Source organism: Orussus abietinus, unplaced genomic scaffold, assembly GCF_000612105.2.
Source record: "Orussus abietinus isolate OABI.00-Male unplaced genomic scaffold, Oabi_2.0 scaffold455, whole genome shotgun sequence".
In the NCBI taxonomy this organism is placed as follows: Eukaryota; Metazoa; Arthropoda; class Insecta; order Hymenoptera; family Orussidae; genus Orussus; species Orussus abietinus.
Window position 1 is genome coordinate 47,694 of NW_019394601.1, and position 18,562 is coordinate 66,255.

Genomic DNA, 18,562 nt, shown 5'->3' on the forward strand with positions numbered 1-18,562 from the left:
CTTGCCACGTTCCGACGAGATCGAGGTGCACGCAGAAGCTCTCTGTAGTGTTAATCGCACACAGGAAATGACTGACATCGAACCGCGTCTCTGTTGAATAATTAAACGCATCGACTAAAGGCGATGACTGTGTCAGTGAAGCTCCCGATTCGAGGCACTCCTCGATTCTCCGCAAAGGTTTCTCTGAACACCCCGACTGCCCGGAACAAATATTTCGCAGGCGTAATTACGGTCCATGGTCAGTGATATCACTGCTTGTAATACCAAATCGATGCGTGTGCAGCTATAACGAGCGCAAGTCGCGGGAGGCGTGGATGCGTACGCGACATGCACATGAAGCACATATTTTACTCGCCGCGCTCTGATAGAATCTTCAGACGGTTTAGTTACCAAATACATATCCTATTACAATCTATAGTTGGATACTACCTTTGAGAAAGGAAGTATAAAGTAATCGTTAAATTCTAACCATTACTAGAGAAAGTTCTTCAACTTCCGATGGTTTTAAATTGGCTGTTATCAGTCTGTGTATATTAACATGAATATTATTAGATTCATTTTTCACTATTTTGAAAAGTTGGCATACGACATTTTTTGTTACTTTAACATGTGGAAATATGTATCAATAGGATTACTTGCTGTCGACAAAATTATCATCTGGTAGGGACGGAAAACCGAGAAAGATGGTGAAAAGATTTCGCTGAATTTACATTAAAAAAAAAAAAACAAAAAACAAATAGATTTTAAGTGGTTTTTAATTCCATCGGCATTTATGTGATCACGAAAGGAACATTAAACTAGGTACATGACTCACAGCTTCCACAGGCGTTGCATGGAAAAAAGTAAAAGTGTTACAATCGGAGCGCGAGTAAATACTTCCGGGAAATAGTGTTGCAATATTTTGTAGTAAATAAAACATTCAGAGTAACACGTTAAAAAAATGGCTTGACCTGGTCTACGTTTGACATTAGTCATATCATTTGAACTGCACACAAAAGAACAGTCACGGTACAATACATGTAACGAATTGTGAAACAATGGCAAAAAAATTGATCGTAGGAGCTACTGCACAGTGTCTGGTTCCACTTGGATGTAGAGCGGTGGATAAACGGGTATTGTTAAAATTACTCCTTTCTAAGTGGCAATGGCGTCATTGTCTTTAAGCGGACGAAAACAAGACACGCAAGGGGACTATAAATGTCCAAGAGGTAACGGATAAGAAGCAACAGGTGGTAGTTTCATGACCAGAACGAGTAGCGAGGAATGCGTGCTACCCTTTACGACAAGTAAATGATATGCTGGAACATCTACAGACACTTCTGTCCTTGACAATAGGAAACTAAATGAGCTCAATGTCGTATAATTTATGTAAACTCGGGTTATTCGGAAAAAAACGTAACATATTCTCTTTTACGTTATGAGAAGGACCTATAATTGTTTTAATTAAACATGAAACGGGATTATAATATCTTTACATTTTATTAGACCGGTTGCAAAAATTAATGAATGAAAAACTCTGATTTACAATTAATTGCAAGCATGGCGCATAAATTACACCTTCAAATTATACCACGCGAAAAACGTTTTTGTTATAGATAATGAATGCATATCTTCTTTCCAAAAAGAATTGTTGAATTGACTCGTGGTTTTACAAGATTTTGTTTACTTCCTGGTTGCTTCTCGAGGTCATTAGATCGGCCATACACGGTACACGTGTACCGTGGAAATTGCTGCTAGACACCTCCCGAGGTCGGTGGTTTTCATTATCTCGCCAAGATAGAAAGCAGCCTACATTTAGCATTAACGATACAATTTATATGCACCTCCGGCTAAATGCGTTTTCTAAGCGAAGGAAATCACTGTAGCATTATGAACTGACGGTGATAGACTAACAGAGGGGATTCTCTCATTACGAAAAATTCCCTTTTTTGGAATCGACACGTTTCCAAAAAAAAGAAAAAAAAGAAACGTACGAGAGTATGAAAACCTCTCGGGATCTTGACAAACATTATACAACAGACAATTCTGAATGCATTTCATTGAAAGATAATATATCCGCGACCTTATAACGACATTGAATGCAGACGTTAAAGCGATTGTCTGAATGCGAATTTTTCCTTCAGCACATGTTTCGTGCATGTGATAATTGAACCCACTGAGATACAATAAATACTTCGTAAGGAATTTAACCTTCAACCTAATACGTGCTGAATTAATTAGCGAAACAAAAACTCCGAAATTCAAACGGTAACTTCATATAACTTACATCCACTAATCTAAATTAAAGCCACTTCATTATCCGCAGACAACTACTTGAAATTAATTAAAATTAATATTTACCCCGTGAATTAACTGACAAAGTCAATTCCGCAAAACCGTTAATAATTATTTATGCAATGTACCTAAACACCGACACATAACACTGTATTTAAGGTCAACGAATTCAATGCTCTAGAAAAAATAGTTTACTTTGTTAATCTCTCGGTGTTTCTGCCCGTCTCTGTAGGGGAAGGCAAGCGGGTGAGCGGGAAAGGAAAGGAAGCACTCGTAACGTGACAAAACACAACGAACCATTAGCCCGTAGATCCTCCTGCGTGGGCTGGAAGGGCGAGTGATGCTGCAGCTGGAACCCGTAGGCCGGAAGCCAGGGATTCGGAGCGTGTACCAGGTCCATGTTGGTTTCCGGAAGGTCTCCGGATGTCGTCGACGGGTCGTCCTCCGGATCTCTCGATGACTCGCCGCTCGTCGTCCCTCCTGAATCGTTCATCTCTCCTAGGTAGCGTTATCCTCGGTTCTTCCTCGGTCGTTAACCGCTTCCTTGAACTGTGAACCCTGGTCCTTCCGTTCCACGTAGGGCTTCATACTACAGCGCGGTCCGAGCCTTGACACTCCTTAGGCCGAAAACAGTAAGAGACGGATGACCCACAAAATCCCTCACGTCAGCACCGCTCGAAGCCGTGACGTCACCGATGTCGAGTAGTCAGGATTCACGATTTGATAACTGGATCGCGTTTCGTTAGTGTACTGTTGACCATCATTACTATACGGTCGCGTATCCCGCGCATGCAAAGTCATTTTCGGAATTATAGCTTTCGAAAGTGTGGCGCAAACCAAGATTCTACTGAAATATTCTCCTTTAGAGGGATACTCTACCCCGGAGGTCTTTATCCCTTAAGGGCATTAGCAGATTGCAAATGCGCTTTAATCAAACGTGAGTTTAAAAGACAATGAAAATGTACAGGAAATGTTTGTTTATGGAGCTGTTTTATTTCATGTTTTATGGAGAATTTAAATTAAATAGAAAATTCTTATACAATCATTTATAATCTCTAAAAGCACTTCACCTTTTGTTTCAGACTCGCCGTCCTACTGGAATCGTGTACACCGTGAAAAAATAAAATGTTCTAGGTTTTACAGTCCGTCATTTTGAAATATTTTAAAACTGTACTCATATCGAATTTCCATTGAAACGTAAATAAGATAGGTCCGTAATCAATTATTTCCTATATCATTCTATTCTCTCTTAAACTGACTTTGATTAAAGCGCATTTCACAACCTTTTAACCCCTCTGAGCCAATCAATGTCCATCCTGTCTAATCATTTTTCCCTCCGCGAGTGCCACATGTTTTTATTTAATGTGATAAAGTAAAGGGCAAAGTAAATAACAGGTTCTTTGGGAGTTACAATGTCTGTAGGAAAAAAAAACGGCATTCGGTGAGTGCGCGTCGTTTCTTCAGCACGTTTCGTGACGCAACCGGGCCCTGGTGAATACCGCGAGGTGTGTTACGATACTACAAAGCCAAGTGGGACTCGGAGAGTAAGGTCGATATACGATGACCTTCACACGCCGAAAGCCCCAACGAGGATGCATCGACCTCGGATGAGAAGCTCAAGGAAATTTCATACATCTCGTGCGTCTCGCACTGTGCGGACCTAGTATGGAAGATCGGACTCCTCGGCAAGATGATTTTTGCTGCATCTCGTCGGGTATACAAGAGGTCGTTGATAGGTCATTGACGCGAGAAAGATGTACAGAAGGAGAGAGAGATTAAGTGAGGTGGAGAGAGAGGGAGATGGAACGATAGAAGCAGAGATAAGTTGAGGGATAGGTAGAGAGATGGAAGTGAAGAAAAGGAGATAGAGAACGAGGGGAGGAAAAGAGAAGCGGCAGTAGCCGTGCCACGTGGGACAAGGAGGAAGAGATGTTTTGGTCAATTATCTTCAGACAATGATACATTGAAACCTTCACCGGAAGAGCTCGTTAAATGTAAGAATAAACGCAGAAGGGGACCCGAAATTGTTGAATATCATCTTGCTAGCGTCATGTATAGAAGATATTAAACCCAATGTTTTTAATAAAACATTGAAGGATCACTAGTTTTTTTAAATGGATGACTATGAAATAGGTCAATTGTAAAGTAGGATCGTAACGGATCACCGAGATGGGTATGTAAAAGGTAGTGGGCCTATGAAGGGGGCATTAACACTAGAACCACCGGCGGTTTTTTTTTTTGTATATGATGAGCCATTTGAAACCAGTCATTTTGACTGGTCTTGGTAGTTCTAGTGTTAAACCTGGAGAAAGGGGAACAAGTTTTAGGGTGCCGTTGATACAATGGACAGACCTCCAACTGGAAGAGTTTGTTGAAAATATTCTTGTATAGGGTGTTTCCAAAACTCTAAGCATTCTTTTGTAAGTGTAATCTTTATAGCATATGAAATCATAATTCGTTTTCCAAAACATTGCAGAGCAACAGTTCTGAGGGATATCCAACGGTGGTACCGAGCAATCTTGTTATGGGTTCAGTAATCGACATGGTAAGTCAGAAAGAAGCATTGAAGTTGATTATTCAATCGCGAGAAGCACTGATATGACCTTGAGATAATGCAGTGAACTACTGTCTTCAGGCTAGAAGTATTTAATAAATACATTATGCAAATACGTAGTGAACGAACATGACTAGACTTCTGATTGCTAATGTAATCCTAGTAACAACTCATAGTAAACATTACATTTAAACTATTTTAGAGAACCTACAGGTTCTCAGATCACTAGTAGGGTGTCCAAGTAAATAATAGGTTTAACGATAAATAAGGTTGATTTAAAAAAAATTAATAACTGCGTAGCTCATGTAATTATGTTATTAGTTAAGTTTAAAATATAATAGTTATAGATAATTGTTTTATAATAAAGTTTACGCAGACTTAGGCAGGTTTAGGCAGACACCTAGGCTTAAGTTAAGCTATTATCAAAGTTTACGCATGCCAGAGGCCAAAAATGAAATTTTACAAAATCGCTCTACAAAAGCTGTAAGCGAAATCTTTATTTAAAAAATACCTGAAAATATAATTTGAAAATAATGATGAAAGTATATATGAAGATCCCTTATTTAATGCAATTCCGTTTTATTTATAACAGTAAAGATATGAGAGGTTCTCAGAATTTGGTTACATACGGAATATTCTTGTCCAGTTGAATGAGAATGGAATAAAAACAGAAAGAGTTGGCCATCGTCTGATCAGTGAAAGTTGTACGTCATGCTTATAAAGCGTGGGATTCTTCAAAGAAGATAACGACACATTCTGAAACGTGCACTGAATTTCATTGAAAGGATAATAATTTATAAATTCATTGATATATAAGAAGATTGGCGATAGAAAAACATCATTCAAAAGGACAGTAAATTGGTATGAAACAGGCGAGTAGTTTACAACTTTATTAAAGCATAGTAATTTTATGAACCAATATCGCCATATTCAAACGAACAATTTTAACAATTAACTGGTGAAAACTATGTTTTATGTTCAGGTATTTGTCATCTATTTTATCTGGTAGATTAAATATCGTATCTTTAAATGGTTGTATTATTTGCGGTAATCAACGAAATAATTTATCGCGAAGCAAATTAACACAATGTAATTTAAGTCAACGAAAAATAGTAATGGTATTAAAAATATAGGGACGGCGTGGAATTACAAATGCCATATTATCATAAGCTAACTGTCTGACAAACTTTATTGTTTCTTAAGTTTCGCAAATGCGACGGAACGTAGACGTGGTTTCAAAACAAGAACACCGTACCGGTTCGTCGGTTTCAATTGAAATTAACGGTACGACGTTAAGAGACTAAGGCAATTTATTATTAGATGCAATGAAATCCGAAATAAAAGAGACTACCGTACCAAATGGTTAAACCATAGATTCTCACCCAACAGAATGGTAGACCGTAGTTTTTTAACGTGCGAACGATATTTAGTTATCGCAGCTAATCAAATATCTTTCAAAATCCGTGATATTACCGGATAATTACTTCCCAAACAGATTAGGACATCGATTCGAGAAAACTACTGAACGCGAATGCGAATACATTTCCCCAGTTTCATAACAGTCTAGCGTTACGTTATATCGTAGGATGTATTGGGTTGCCGGAAAAGTCATGACGCATTTTTCTATGCCATCTGTTACGAAAATGCGTCATGACTTTTCCGACAACCCAATAGGTTCGGAGCGAGAGCGACGCAGCGGTTCGTAGCGGTTCACTGCTTCAAATCTCCCAAACTCTAAAAAGGAGAGCACGATAGGAACAAAGTGGGCTAAAGGGACCTTTGAAAAGAGATTTCACTCCACACTTTTAAGAACATGGCGACATTAGCTGTCACAGGTGAACCGGAAGAGTCCATAACGCTTAAGCGTTCCATATTCGTCGGGGCTCGATGACGCTGTCAACGAAAAAGGTTAAGAAGGGTTCGAGGAAGTTTCCTTCCTCGATGCATTTGTCGGGTTTCACGTAGCTTGGTATCGCGCCACACGATAGGGCATAGCTTGGTCGCGGGTCATCGTTTCTAGTTCCGAGAGCTGTCAAAAGGTACGGCGGAGCGGAGGAACGCCGGTCGTGCGCTCGAGAGAGAGGGCGCGCGGCATGCAGCGGTGCGCGCGAGAGAGACGGTCGCCGCATCGGACGCAGCGCGTCTGCGTACGAGCGAGAGGGACTCATCGGAGGAGCGGGAGCGCAAGCAAGAGGGCCTGGCCCGCACGGCCGATTCCGTGCGCGCACCATACAACGCGGCGGATACCTGTCAGCGCGCATTCCACGATCCCACGGCGTGCCTTCTCGGTCTCCGACTGCTCGTGCACCGCCTGGTCCGACCGCCGATACATCGACGCGAAGCGCGATTCCCGGATGACCCGACGATCGGTCGATCGCGCGATCTCCACTCGACGTCGAGCGGAATCACGGCACCAGCTTGTCGAGCGAAACCCCGAAGCACCGAACCGCGGCAACACCGTATCGCGCGCGTTCTCATTCGTCCGGCGACGCCATAGCGGCTGCGACGACGCGCTCGCGGCGGAGGACGTCGTCGACGCGGTCGCACGGCCTCCGTGGGCTTCGCCCTCTTGCCCGAGGAGTGATCGGAGTCAAACGCGAAGAGTAAAGAGCAACTTTAACCGCGGGGTAAATACTAGAACGAAACTCCGCTTTCGCCCGTGGTAAGCGCCGGCCAATCCCCACCCGCGCGGCGTCGCCACGTGGTACGAGTTGCGCCAATGGGCGTTCGGCTCGCGGCTAGCCTCGCCGTGGCGGTTCGTAAACCCGCGCGCTCGCCTCGCCCCTCGGCGGATGCCAGTGCAAAGAAGAATCGCCGATCATTGCGATCGCGCGGCGTCCGTGCGCGAGGCGAGTACTGGGCCCAACTGTTGCATATCTGCGGAAAGATTATTTCCCTCTTTAAAGTTAAGTACTCAAAATACGGTATCGTTACTCGTCACGGTCGCAAGCTATCACGAGGGCAGGGTCTCCCAAATGCCGAATCGCATCCGAGTTAACTGGAAACGATGGTATTTCATTGACGCAAACCGTTATTAGAACCGCCTTTCTTAGAGTCTTTAACTTCCGTAACTTTTTTTTTTCGTGACGGTCCCGATAAATTGTGATTTTTGGGAAGTGGACCTCGCGATATTATTTGGATGCGTCCTCGGTTCACTCTCGATGAGTTCCGTTGTCTCCCTCCTGTCATCTAGAAATTGAAAAGGGAAACCGTAGAAGCAACGCGAACGTGCATGTATGTACCTTCACCCTCCCGGTGAAGGTAAATTACTACCTGTGCCGTTGCGCGGCGCACGCTTGACGCTCCTCTTCGCCGAGTGGCAATCAGCGGCGACGGAACGAATGTTTGATAGCGCCGCTTACATTCACGCGAATTGACAAATCGCAAACCCTCCCTTGATAAACATCGTGACTCTCACTTACGGAATATTGCAAGACAATAATGTTGGAGAGGCAATCATCTCGGATTCGTTTCTTTGCGTTTCTTTTCTTTAGTTTAAAGAATCAATGTTACCGGGAACATTGTCGATTGATTTTTGTTAATAAAAGATGTACTGCAAGCTCGAGCTTATATTTTTTTCCCTACGAAAAAAAGAGTATTTGCTGAAGGAGGAGTTGATGGAATATAAGAAAAGCCATATCTGCATGCAGTGGGTAGAGTTCGAGCGACACTTGTATTTCTGATCAATTAATTTTATCTTATCTTCATTTTGGTGTTCAAGTTTTCATACAAGTACAAAGAACTGTTTCCCCTTTGGTAATAAGAAAGCAAATAAAACTGGAACGAAATGGCCTTGTTTTTTTTTAGAAATGGTTCAATAGTTTCTTCTCTACCTTGTATGAATTAATGCCAATGCACTTGACAAATGTAATCTACACAGAACTTTCTTTCAGATATGTAGGCCGGTTGCACCAACATTCAAATTAAAATCTTTAATTGAAGGCTACTTAACGCGTGATTAAAGTTAATCATCCGATTTCGGGCGATTATCTCACAGTGGATTTTAATCTTCAGTTAGCCTAATTTTTGTCGGTACAAAGTGAATTTCATTAATCTGAGATTAACTAATAATAATAATGAAATTTCACGTTAGTCATGGTTGGTGATTGACAACCGGCCCTTAGAGTTTAGATTTCAGGTTTTCTCACGTAAAAGGCATGTATGTGTACAATTACAAAGAGTATTGCTCCTCATGAGAGAAGAAGCGATGGAAGTTGTTTTTCCTAGTGACGCAGAAATGGAACGAGGATGTACCGCTCGTACCGGAAGTCATATACTATGAACGCAAAATAAACTATACTCGGTAAAAAGCATTTTTCCGTAGAATTGCGTTAGTCAGTCTATTTTATTACTTAGAATACGCTACTGTATCGAGATGCATTTTCAATATCAACTCATTTATGCAGCATTGGCGTGCACATTATATTACATGTATCATAACATAGTTGCAAGTCATTTCATTGCTATATCTATACCTAACTTTACTTGGATGATAAGTCAGCAAACGCGATTGTCAATTTCTAAATAGAAACGAAAACTTTGGACCTTTCATTCTTTTATTAAGTGTAATATTCGCGATGCTTCAGTTTTAACGTGATTCATCATTGATTTGAACATGTGTGTTATTTTATTTTCCCGTTCTTATTGAAGCGCGATTCTTGGTTTTAATGACCCGTAATACATGATTAATCTTACAATCAATTGTTAGCTGATTTTTTGTATAATTTCAAAATCAAATACATACCTATACTTCATTCGCCAATTTTATCAGTAACATACACTATATTGGTAAAATGTTGATAAAATTTGTGCCATAATCATTTCATTATACCTACTTAGAACTGAATCCATCTTCTTGGCGTCGCCAATGTTACGATGGTGTACGATAATCTGCCCTCAAGAGAATTCAATATGGTTCAATTTTACGTGTTAAATTTTCTCAAATACATCGCTACTTAAATTATTTACTTATTTATTCATCCATTATATTCACAGAGTTAGTTTTCGTTATTACTTGGAGACTAGATTCGTTAGTACCTGAATACTAGAAACAAGTTTATCTCGAACTAGATAGAAGTGAATGGTACATATTTGTGCAGTGTATTGATAATAGAGTAGACTCAGTTGATACACTGCTTAATTAAGATAGTTAAACACACTTGAACATTGTTTAAATATGGTATTGTTAGTTGGTAGTATTGACACGTATGGTTCCTCACCCAGCAGGGTAGAATTGGCTCTACCTTACATTTTATTAATAAATTTATTGCTTACTAATAGGGTATTTTTTGGCTTGAATGTGTGATGTATATATTGTTTTAGAATAAAGGACGAATATTTTCCATTTTTAGGAAATGGTTAATCATTAGTTAATAATTATCATATTACGTTACTTCTAAATGTCTATAATATTAATAAATACCAGTGTGTAGAAAAAGTTAACGGTATAGTTTCCACAAAAGTTGCAATTGAAGGTTGTCAATAAAATACAACGATACTTTTATAAAAGCGTATAATGAGTATAGCCGAAAGATTTATTCATTCTAGGTAGCATAAAAAATGCATTTCGTGTAAATCGATGTTTGGCCGGTTCCGATTATAATATTTTATTTTGAGAAGCTTTGAATGTATTTCAGACTTCTTTTGAATTCGTTTTAATTCTGTTTCAACAATTCTTGAATTAAGATATTCACTCTATGTCTTTTCTACACATAATTCTAATAAAGTAGTCGTGAAGTCATGTCAGGTGTTATCCAAACTTTCTTAAATATTAAGTGTACAATTATAAGAAAAGAAGATCCATAATGCTACAAGCAATTTGTTTAAGAGGACAGTATTTATAATTCGGGTCCGATTACTTGAAGATAAATCGTACTCCTCTTCTTGATCTTGCTCTATATCTCCGGCAGAATCTGCTTCAGGATCTGTAAACAATTTTTAATTCATGAATATTTTAGAAGATTTGACAGGAAAACTTAACAGTAGTATACTGAAAACTTTCTATTTAAATTTATATGCAAAAAAAACATATTTAAGTATTATCTATCACCAGTGCCCGATTATTCTGGAGAAGCGTCGCATTACAACTGATAAGATCTTGACAGCATGCTACGGCCGATTTTCTTCGGTACTACATTACAAGTGCCATGTGAAAAGAATGCTGGTTTATGCTACATTATGTGTGATTATAGGAGCTAGTTATTTAACATGTGGTGTGTGAATGTCTAATACCGTTTACACTCATTTCTCCGCAATATTGCGTACAAGTAAAACATCTATAGTAAGGAATATATTACTGAGGTTTTGCAAAAATAATCAAATTTATGCTTAAAATTATTGATATATAGTTATAATTGTGCAAATAATTCCTAGGATCCCTTATTTTCTGCATTTTACTGAATTTACTTAAATGTCAAGTACTGATTTGCTTGGAATCTTCAAACTGATATGTACAGCATCTTCATGGTCACTATCGAGAAATCCCCCAACAAAGTGGTTTAGAGCTAGGTGAAAGACTTTCTTTTATAAGACGTTGTCTCACCATATTCTATATAATGTGACTCGTCTGTAACATCGTCTTCACAACCAGTGTCGTTATCAACGTTGCTTTCTTGTCGTCTGGCTTTCTCCCATTGTATCTCGTGGGTATCCCTTTCATACCGTGTGACATTTCTGCGATGTGCCAGACTGGTACGTCTGAACAGGGACGCGATCTAGAAATTAGGATATATTTGATAATACTAACCGTAATCATGATATTCTAAGGGCTCCGAGCTGTTCACCAGATCTTCGTAGTCTTCGTTCTCATCGTCATCATATTCCTCAGTGTCATCGTCAACATCATCATCCACAGGCTTTTCTTCTCGCTTATTCCTCAGTTCATTAACATATTCGAAAAAATTTTGCTTGTATTCATTTTTATCTATATAATAGTTATGTGTTAAAAGACGCCGTTGAACAGAATTTATGTACTCAGGATAGTTCACGTACTCCTCTGAAAAATAGAATCAGTCCTTTAATTGTACGAGTGCTGTAGGATAATGCACAGAAATTTCTATTCATTACTTCAAAAGATTTCAGTACATTTTTACTTGATATTGTACGTCATCACTTTGTGCATAATGAATTAATCGAAAATTTATTCAAAATTCATTTTTCAATAAATTTTCAATAAACTTCATTCGTCAAAAGCATGAAATTATGGGAAAATAATAATAAGTATAAAAAATTGAGCGTTATTTCTTTTCTTTACCTTCAAAGTTATTATGGTTAAACTCTTCGTAAATCGTATCAGAATCATCGTTCCAACCTGGGTCTGGGATGGACTCTCTCTCTCCTCGATTAAATAGCCTCTTTTGAGGGCGTTCAATGACACAGCCATCTGTACACGTGCAGGGCTCCATAATTCGGGTTGCTGTCATAATACCCTCGCTAACGGCCACCTCACAATTGCATCTTTTAATATTTGTTGGACAACTAAAAAAAGTATATTGATTTGGTGTGGTTTAGTATAAGGATATCATTCATTACTGCGTCATTATACCAAAAGGATCCAGGTCCAATGCAATCAATCGCTGGTTTTCCTCTGTAAAGAATAGATTTGTTGTATTTGTGATAATGTTGGAAAAAAGTATTTTCTTTTATTTACGTTACTTGGTCGTGGCACACTGCTGTAGCGATCATGAACCCTTGTCCACAGGTGCTGTTGCATTTTGGTATTGACCAATGAGACCAGAGGGAAGTGATTGTTGGTGCTATTGAAGTCCATGGTCCTACTTCTTCACAGAACTAAAAATAAAATCATTGCTATTACAGACTATTTCAGGTTTAACCGATAAATTATATTAATTAGAGCTTATTGAGTTTGAATGAATGTGTTGAAGACCAAAGATAAACGTACAGGCTGCCGTTTGTGACAGTTTGGATTACACCGTGGCGAGAGAATTCCTTTAATAGTCACTGCTGAACACTCTGCCACACCACAGACACCTCGAGGAAAGCATAATGACTCCAGTAACGGGTTGCGAAAGCAAGTAGGAAAACCTATTGAACATATAGAAAAAATTAGAAATATACATTTTAAACAATAATCTAATATGTACCAGGTGACAATAAAGTAAAAAAATAGTTACTTATAAAGGTATAGATGCTATTTTGGCAATCAAGTTAAATAAAGTCATTTAGATTTACTGGAACCTTCCGTTTTGTAAAGCTGCTGACCCGCCATCGGCACGGAGCAGTTACAAGCTGGAGCACTGTTACTAAGTAATGTTACGTCACAAAGTCTTCTGTGGACTCTTGCACTGGTATTTGCATAAGCTGTTGCTTCTGTGAAGATGCAATCGGATTTCCTCTGCATAGTCAGTTCCGATGAACATAATATCCATGATCTTAGAGTTGCACAAGTGCACAAACCCAAAAAGAATTCTCCTACCCTGGTGCTGTCTCCATATTTGGCAGTACTGGGAATGCTTCGTAACTCCACAAACAACTGTGTAGCAGAAAGAATTGTACCTTTTATTAAAAAACAATTATTTTTAAAAATATATAGAAATAAATAAGTACTTGACATTAATATCTAAACAGACTCACGGCACAGAAGCCCTCGCCAATCTCCACAAAAGCGCATTGCTGTAAATGCAGTTGTTGCACCCAGTGACTTATGTCGTACTTTGGTAATTCTTCGTTTTCTGGAGTTACGGAGAGAAAAACACGCCAATCAGTACCACTTACGTCGATGCCTTGGTACATGTAATGATTTTCACCGCGGGCAAGAATTACAAGAGTGAATAGAAACAGAATTATAAACATAGCCCATATGTTGACATCACGATAGATGACAACACGAAGTTAGTTACACAAAAAATAGTGTGAAGTTAGTTTACACACATCACCACACACATGCGCGCGCGCGTCATCTTTTGAAATACTAGGAAATACTCAGAGTTAATTTATAACTGTAATACATATTTTCTTAAACTTAAATAAAACACTCAATTTTGGTATCAAATTATAGAATCTACAAATGAAATTAAAATGATAAGCTGATGTTGAATTATATAAAAAAATATTTACTAGTAGCATATATACTTAACCGTGTGATATGATTTCAGTTTTTTTTTTCAAAAACATAATGTAGGACAGAAATAGTAGTTTTTTGTAAGAGAGATTAACAGCGATCCTATATTTGATTACGTTTTTACACAAAAAGTGTTCGTTCAGGGTTATTCAATTACAATAGCATAATTAGTATTTTACTTTGTGTAATGTCTGACTTAAAATGTGCATAAAATAAATGTATGTACGTAGGCGCACATTTAAACAATAAATCTTCGTTAAAGTCAAATGTAGAAACATCTTGAAGATACATAACTACATAGTGCATACACAACATATACATAAATGCATAATTAAAATGTAAAACTTGCAACCAATACTTGTAAAATTAAAATATTTCAATCATTTAAATAGAAACGTAGGTAGATAGTAGGGGCTTCAAATGAAACAATTTTATAAACAAATATTACATTTAATTTAATCATTTTTTATCAAATAGTATCATAAATATTATATTTAATTGAAGATCAGTAAATAAATAAATATAGAATACTACAAGTGACATGTTGCATTGTACTTTACGCAATGAGCTAAAAACGTATTTCAGATTCTTAACAAAGTCATTTATAAGAAGCTGTTATTTGGTGACTCTTGTAAAGGTACTTCGGGATGTTCATGTAAATATAATTTCGTTGCAATATCAACCTTCAAGTTCTTTGGGTCTATATACTGTTTATTCTTGCACCCAGCTACTGGACATCTGCAAAGACATTATTTGTTTCACTTACATCATTATCTAATTGTTAAAATGTGTTGGAAAATAGTCATAAAAGTTTTCATATTCAATCCAATTACATCACAGAGTTTATAAGCTCTGAATTTAAAATCTAATAAAAAAATACAGTGAAATACAAGCACTTTTCTAATTTTTGAACTTGTTCTAGATAAACATCTTTCGCTTAATGAACAAATTATTTCTGATTAGATTAACACATTTTGTGTGGTAATTTACCTTTGTTCACTTCATATATATAAACAAATTATTCTGCCCATTTTAATTGCATTAATGAAATTAGTCTAATAACATTGAATATACAATACCTCGTTTTCTTATTAATTTTTAACATAGCAGTAACACTCTCTTTATCATATACATGACCACAGGCAGTATTTTTTACTGGATGTACAATGCGTTTCTTTGTAATAGGATCAACTATATTAACAATACTTTCTGTAAGTTGTAATTCCTCGTCTTCGATAGGACAATCTTCAGGATTATCATTAAAAGCTAATAACAAAAAGATATCATTTAAAGAAATGTATAACTCATGACAATGTTTTAACATTAGGAATATATTATACAAAATATATCCATTATTATTAAATTCTTAATTTGATTGATAAATAGTGGTCATTAATAATACTTTTAAATCAAGTTTAAAGGACATACCTTTAAGTATATCATCAACTTGCTCATTAAAATCTAGCAAATTTTGACTTTCCGATACATCTGGATTGATTTGCGCAACTTTGTCCTTATATTCCTTTATATTAATAAATAATATTAATTCTATAAATTTCAAGTACGAAAAGTAAACAAGCCAGTGTATTTATTACCACTTACTGCTAAAAGTTCCAATCCAACTTCTTCAGTTAAATCAAGAATATGATAATTTGAATAGAAGTCGCTGATCTGCTGAATTGCTTTTAATTTTTCATTTAATTTACTCTGCTGAGTTACTAATTCTTTTAATATTTCTATTTCATTCTTTTGTTCATCTCGTTCTGAAAAATAATGTAGCCATAATTTACATACGATAGTTTGGAATTAAAACAGACTCACCAAACACTTTAGTAATATTAATTGCTGTGTTAGCAAAGTACTCATATATTTCCCTAGACGATTCATCCAATTTATCCATATTTAATTACGTTTAACAAATAAACACTCACATGGAATGTTTTTATTATTTTGAATAAACCAGATAACATAACCTAGGACAATGAACAATATAGAGTATTGCCCAAATTTCGCAACAATTAAGAGCCAGTGACCTCTAGCGCCCGAACATATTAACCGTTCCATATTTAGCATGGGCACCCTTCTTGTTACGCAACAGATTCAGACGTTACCTACCAATTCGTTACGTTCCTCCCTGCTTTGGTTGCATCAGAGATGAGCAGGCTCTGCTCATCTCAGGTTGCATGCTTGATGTACATATGCACATATGATCGTTAACGTTCGCATCCTCAATCGGGCTGGGGGCAGCACAGGATGCGACCGCGCGACCCTACCCGTGAGCAATCTCCCAACTCATCACTGTTGATCGCTGCCAGACAGAGATGAGTTGGGAGATTGCTCACGGGCAGGATCGTGCGATCGAATCCTGTGCTGCCCTCTGGTTTCGTACGTTAGCTTTCACCGTTTTTTGCCCCCAAGAGCGGCGCAACGAATTTCTGATAGGAGCTCGCGCACTCGCGATGGCGGGACCATCTACCAGTCGCCGTTGGCGGCTCACGTACTCGTGATGGTAATACCATCCGGCAGTTGACGGTGGTGGCTTGCCTACGCTTACCGATACTGCTCGCTTTCGATGGTAAGGGAAGAACACTCGTGACGCTCCATTTGACTTTATCTCCTTATCTACTACTATTAAGTAATTGTTGCCTCGAAGTCGATGTGATGCGGAGCTTTGGGGCACGCGTCGGTGTCGCGTACGGAACTCTCATGCAACGAATCTGTGTGAGTGCGATCGCTCCTAGAAATCTTCGCGCGTCCCAACCAGCCAAGCGCCAAGCTACGGGTTGAGACGTTGAGTATGTGTGCGTTCGGCGCTACATTCGACGAGTATGCGTGAGAGTCGAATTCTGCGAAAAATCCTCCCGAGGCTTACCTAACTGTGGATACAAGCCGAGTCATTTCACGTATGATTGTTACATTTCCCTACTAGCGTTATCGAGCGATTTCAAGCGTTTCTAGAACATTTTTGAACGTTTTCGAGCGTTTCTCGATCATTTTCAGAGCGTTTTCGAGCGCTTTCACGCATTTTCAGAGCGTTTTCAAGTGTTATCGAGTGATATTCAAGTGTTTTCAATCGTTATCGAGATTTTTTCGAGAGTTATCGAGCGTTTTCAAGCGTTTTCGAGCATTATCGAGCGTTTATCAAGCGTTTTCGAGTGTTATCGAGCGTTTTGTAGACCGTTATCGAACGTTTTCGAGCGTTGCTCGATCATTCTCTGAGCGGTTTCGAGCGTTTTCAAGCGTTATCGAGCGTTATCGATCGTTTTCGCGCGTTTTTCAAGTGTTTTTGAGCATTATCGAAGGCCGTACTGTGCCGCTGCGTGTGTTAAGTGCAGTAGAGCGCCGAAGAGTGCCGGAGAGTTGCCGAAGAGTGCCGGAGAGTGCCGGAGAGTGCCGGAGAGTGGCCGCAGAGTGCCGCAGAGCACTGGAGAGTGCCGGAGAGTTGCCAGAGAGTGTCGGAGAGTTATCGCAGAGTGCCGGAAAGTGCCCTAGAGTGCCGCAGAGTGCCGCAGAGTGCAGGAGAGTTGCCGCAGAGTGCCGGAGAGTTCCGGAGAGTGCCGGAGAGTGCCGGCGAGTGGCCGCAGAGTGCAGCAGAGTGCTGGAGAGTGCCGGAGAGTGCCGGAGAGTGCCGGAGAGTACCGGAGAGTTGCCGCAGAGTGTCGCAGAGTGCCGGAGAGTTGCTGCAGAGTGCCGCAGAGTGCCGCAGAGTGCCGGAGAGTGCCGCAGAGAGCCGCAGAGTGCCATAGGGTGCTGGAGAGTGCCGGAGAATTGCCGCAGAGTGCCGCAGACTGCCGCAGAGTGCCGCAGAGTGCCGGAGAGTGCCGTAGAGTGCCGGAGAGTGGCCGCAGAGTGCAGCAGAGTGCTGGAGAGTGCCGGAGAGTGCCGGAGAGTACCGGAGAGTTGCCGCAGAGTGCCGCAGAGTGCCGGAGAGTGCCGCAGAGTGCCAGAGGGTGCTGGAGAGTGCCGGAGAGTGTCGGAGAGTGCCGTAGAGTGCCGTAGAGATGCTGGAGAGTGCCGGAGAGTTGCCGCAGAGTGCCGGAGAGTGCCGCAGAGTGCCGGAGAGTGCCGGAGAGTGCCGTATAGTTGCTGGAGAGTGCCGAAGAGTTGCCGCAGAGTGCTGGAGAGTGCCGGAGAGTGCCGTAGAGTTGCTGGAGAGTGCCGAAGAATTGCCGCAGAGTGCTGGAGAGTGCCGGACAGTTGCCGCAGAGTGCCGGAGAGTGCCGGAGAGTACCGGAGAGTTGCCGCAGAGTGCCGCAGAGTGTCGGAGAGTGCCGGAAAGTGCCGGAGACTGCCGGAAAGTTGCTGAAGAGTGCAGCAGAGTGCCGGAGAGTGCCGGAGAGTGCAGGGGAGTGCCGGATAGTGGCCGGAGAGCGCTGTAGAGTTGCCGCAGAGTGCCGCAGAGTGCCGGAGAGTGCCGGGGAGTTGCCGCAGAGTGCCGGAGAGTTGCCGCAGAGTGCCGCAGAGAGCCGGAGAGTGTCGGAGAGTGCCGTAGAGTGAAGTAGAGTTGTTGCAGTGTGCCGTAGAATGTCGTAGAGTGCATTAGAGTGCTGTAGTACTCCAATTAGAGTGCATTGATTACCATTGTAATCAGAGTACCTTTGTTAATGGTAGAGTACCTACCTAACCTAACCTAACCTGACCTACTTGACCTACCT

At 40.1% G+C, this 18,562-nt stretch overlaps 3 protein-coding genes across 11 annotated transcripts in view; all 3 read right to left on the reverse strand.

Moving 5' to 3' along the window:
* LOC105698999 overlaps positions 1 to 7,455 on the reverse strand; it is a 54,639-nt gene extending 47,184 nt beyond the window's left edge. For 5 of the 6 annotated variants that reach the window (XM_012423873.1, XM_012423957.1, XM_012423711.1 and 2 more), the window contains exons 1-2: positions 7,076 to 7,455; positions 2,572 to 2,891 (exon numbers count right to left, since the gene is read on the reverse strand). In XM_012423873.1, coding sequence (XP_012279296.1) covers positions 2,572 to 2,767 — 196 coding nt within the window. In that variant the 5' untranslated portion in view covers positions 2,768 to 2,891; positions 7,076 to 7,455. Of the gene's footprint in view, positions 1 to 2,571; positions 2,892 to 6,210; positions 6,317 to 7,075 lie in introns of those variants that run through there. The other variant, XM_012423787.2, reaches the window with a different exon arrangement.
* A 3,011-nt stretch (positions 7,456 to 10,466) lies between these two features.
* LOC105694514 lies at positions 10,467 to 13,671 on the reverse strand. 4 transcript variants are annotated; one of them, XM_012415264.2, is made up of 9 exons: positions 13,421 to 13,671; positions 13,025 to 13,319; positions 12,729 to 12,871; positions 12,477 to 12,616; positions 12,372 to 12,413; positions 12,081 to 12,304; positions 11,611 to 11,822; positions 11,370 to 11,541; positions 10,467 to 10,752 (listed from the first exon to the last, which is right to left on the reverse strand). In XM_012415264.2, exons 1-9 carry the CDS (start codon positions 13,637 to 13,639, stop codon positions 10,592 to 10,594), a joined length of 1,608 nt encoding a protein of 535 aa, XP_012270687.1. In that variant the 5' UTR covers positions 13,640 to 13,671; the 3' UTR covers positions 10,467 to 10,591. The 4 variants fall into 4 exon arrangements, with proteins under 4 accessions (XP_012270687.1, XP_012270677.1, XP_012270705.1 ...); XM_012415254.2 differs by having other exon boundaries at positions 13,019 to 13,319; XM_012415282.2 differs by having other exon boundaries at positions 13,019 to 13,342.
* A 728-nt stretch (positions 13,672 to 14,399) lies between these two features.
* LOC105697384 (E3 SUMO-protein ligase NSE2) lies at positions 14,400 to 15,894 on the reverse strand. Its single transcript, XM_012420694.2, has 5 exons — positions 15,729 to 15,894; positions 15,510 to 15,670; positions 15,336 to 15,429; positions 14,987 to 15,173; positions 14,400 to 14,645 (listed from the first exon to the last, which is right to left on the reverse strand). Exons 1-5 carry the CDS (start codon positions 15,805 to 15,807, stop codon positions 14,510 to 14,512), a joined length of 657 nt encoding a protein of 218 aa, XP_012276117.1. The 5' UTR covers positions 15,808 to 15,894; the 3' UTR covers positions 14,400 to 14,509.
* Positions 15,895 to 18,562: the final 2,668 nt, after the last annotated feature.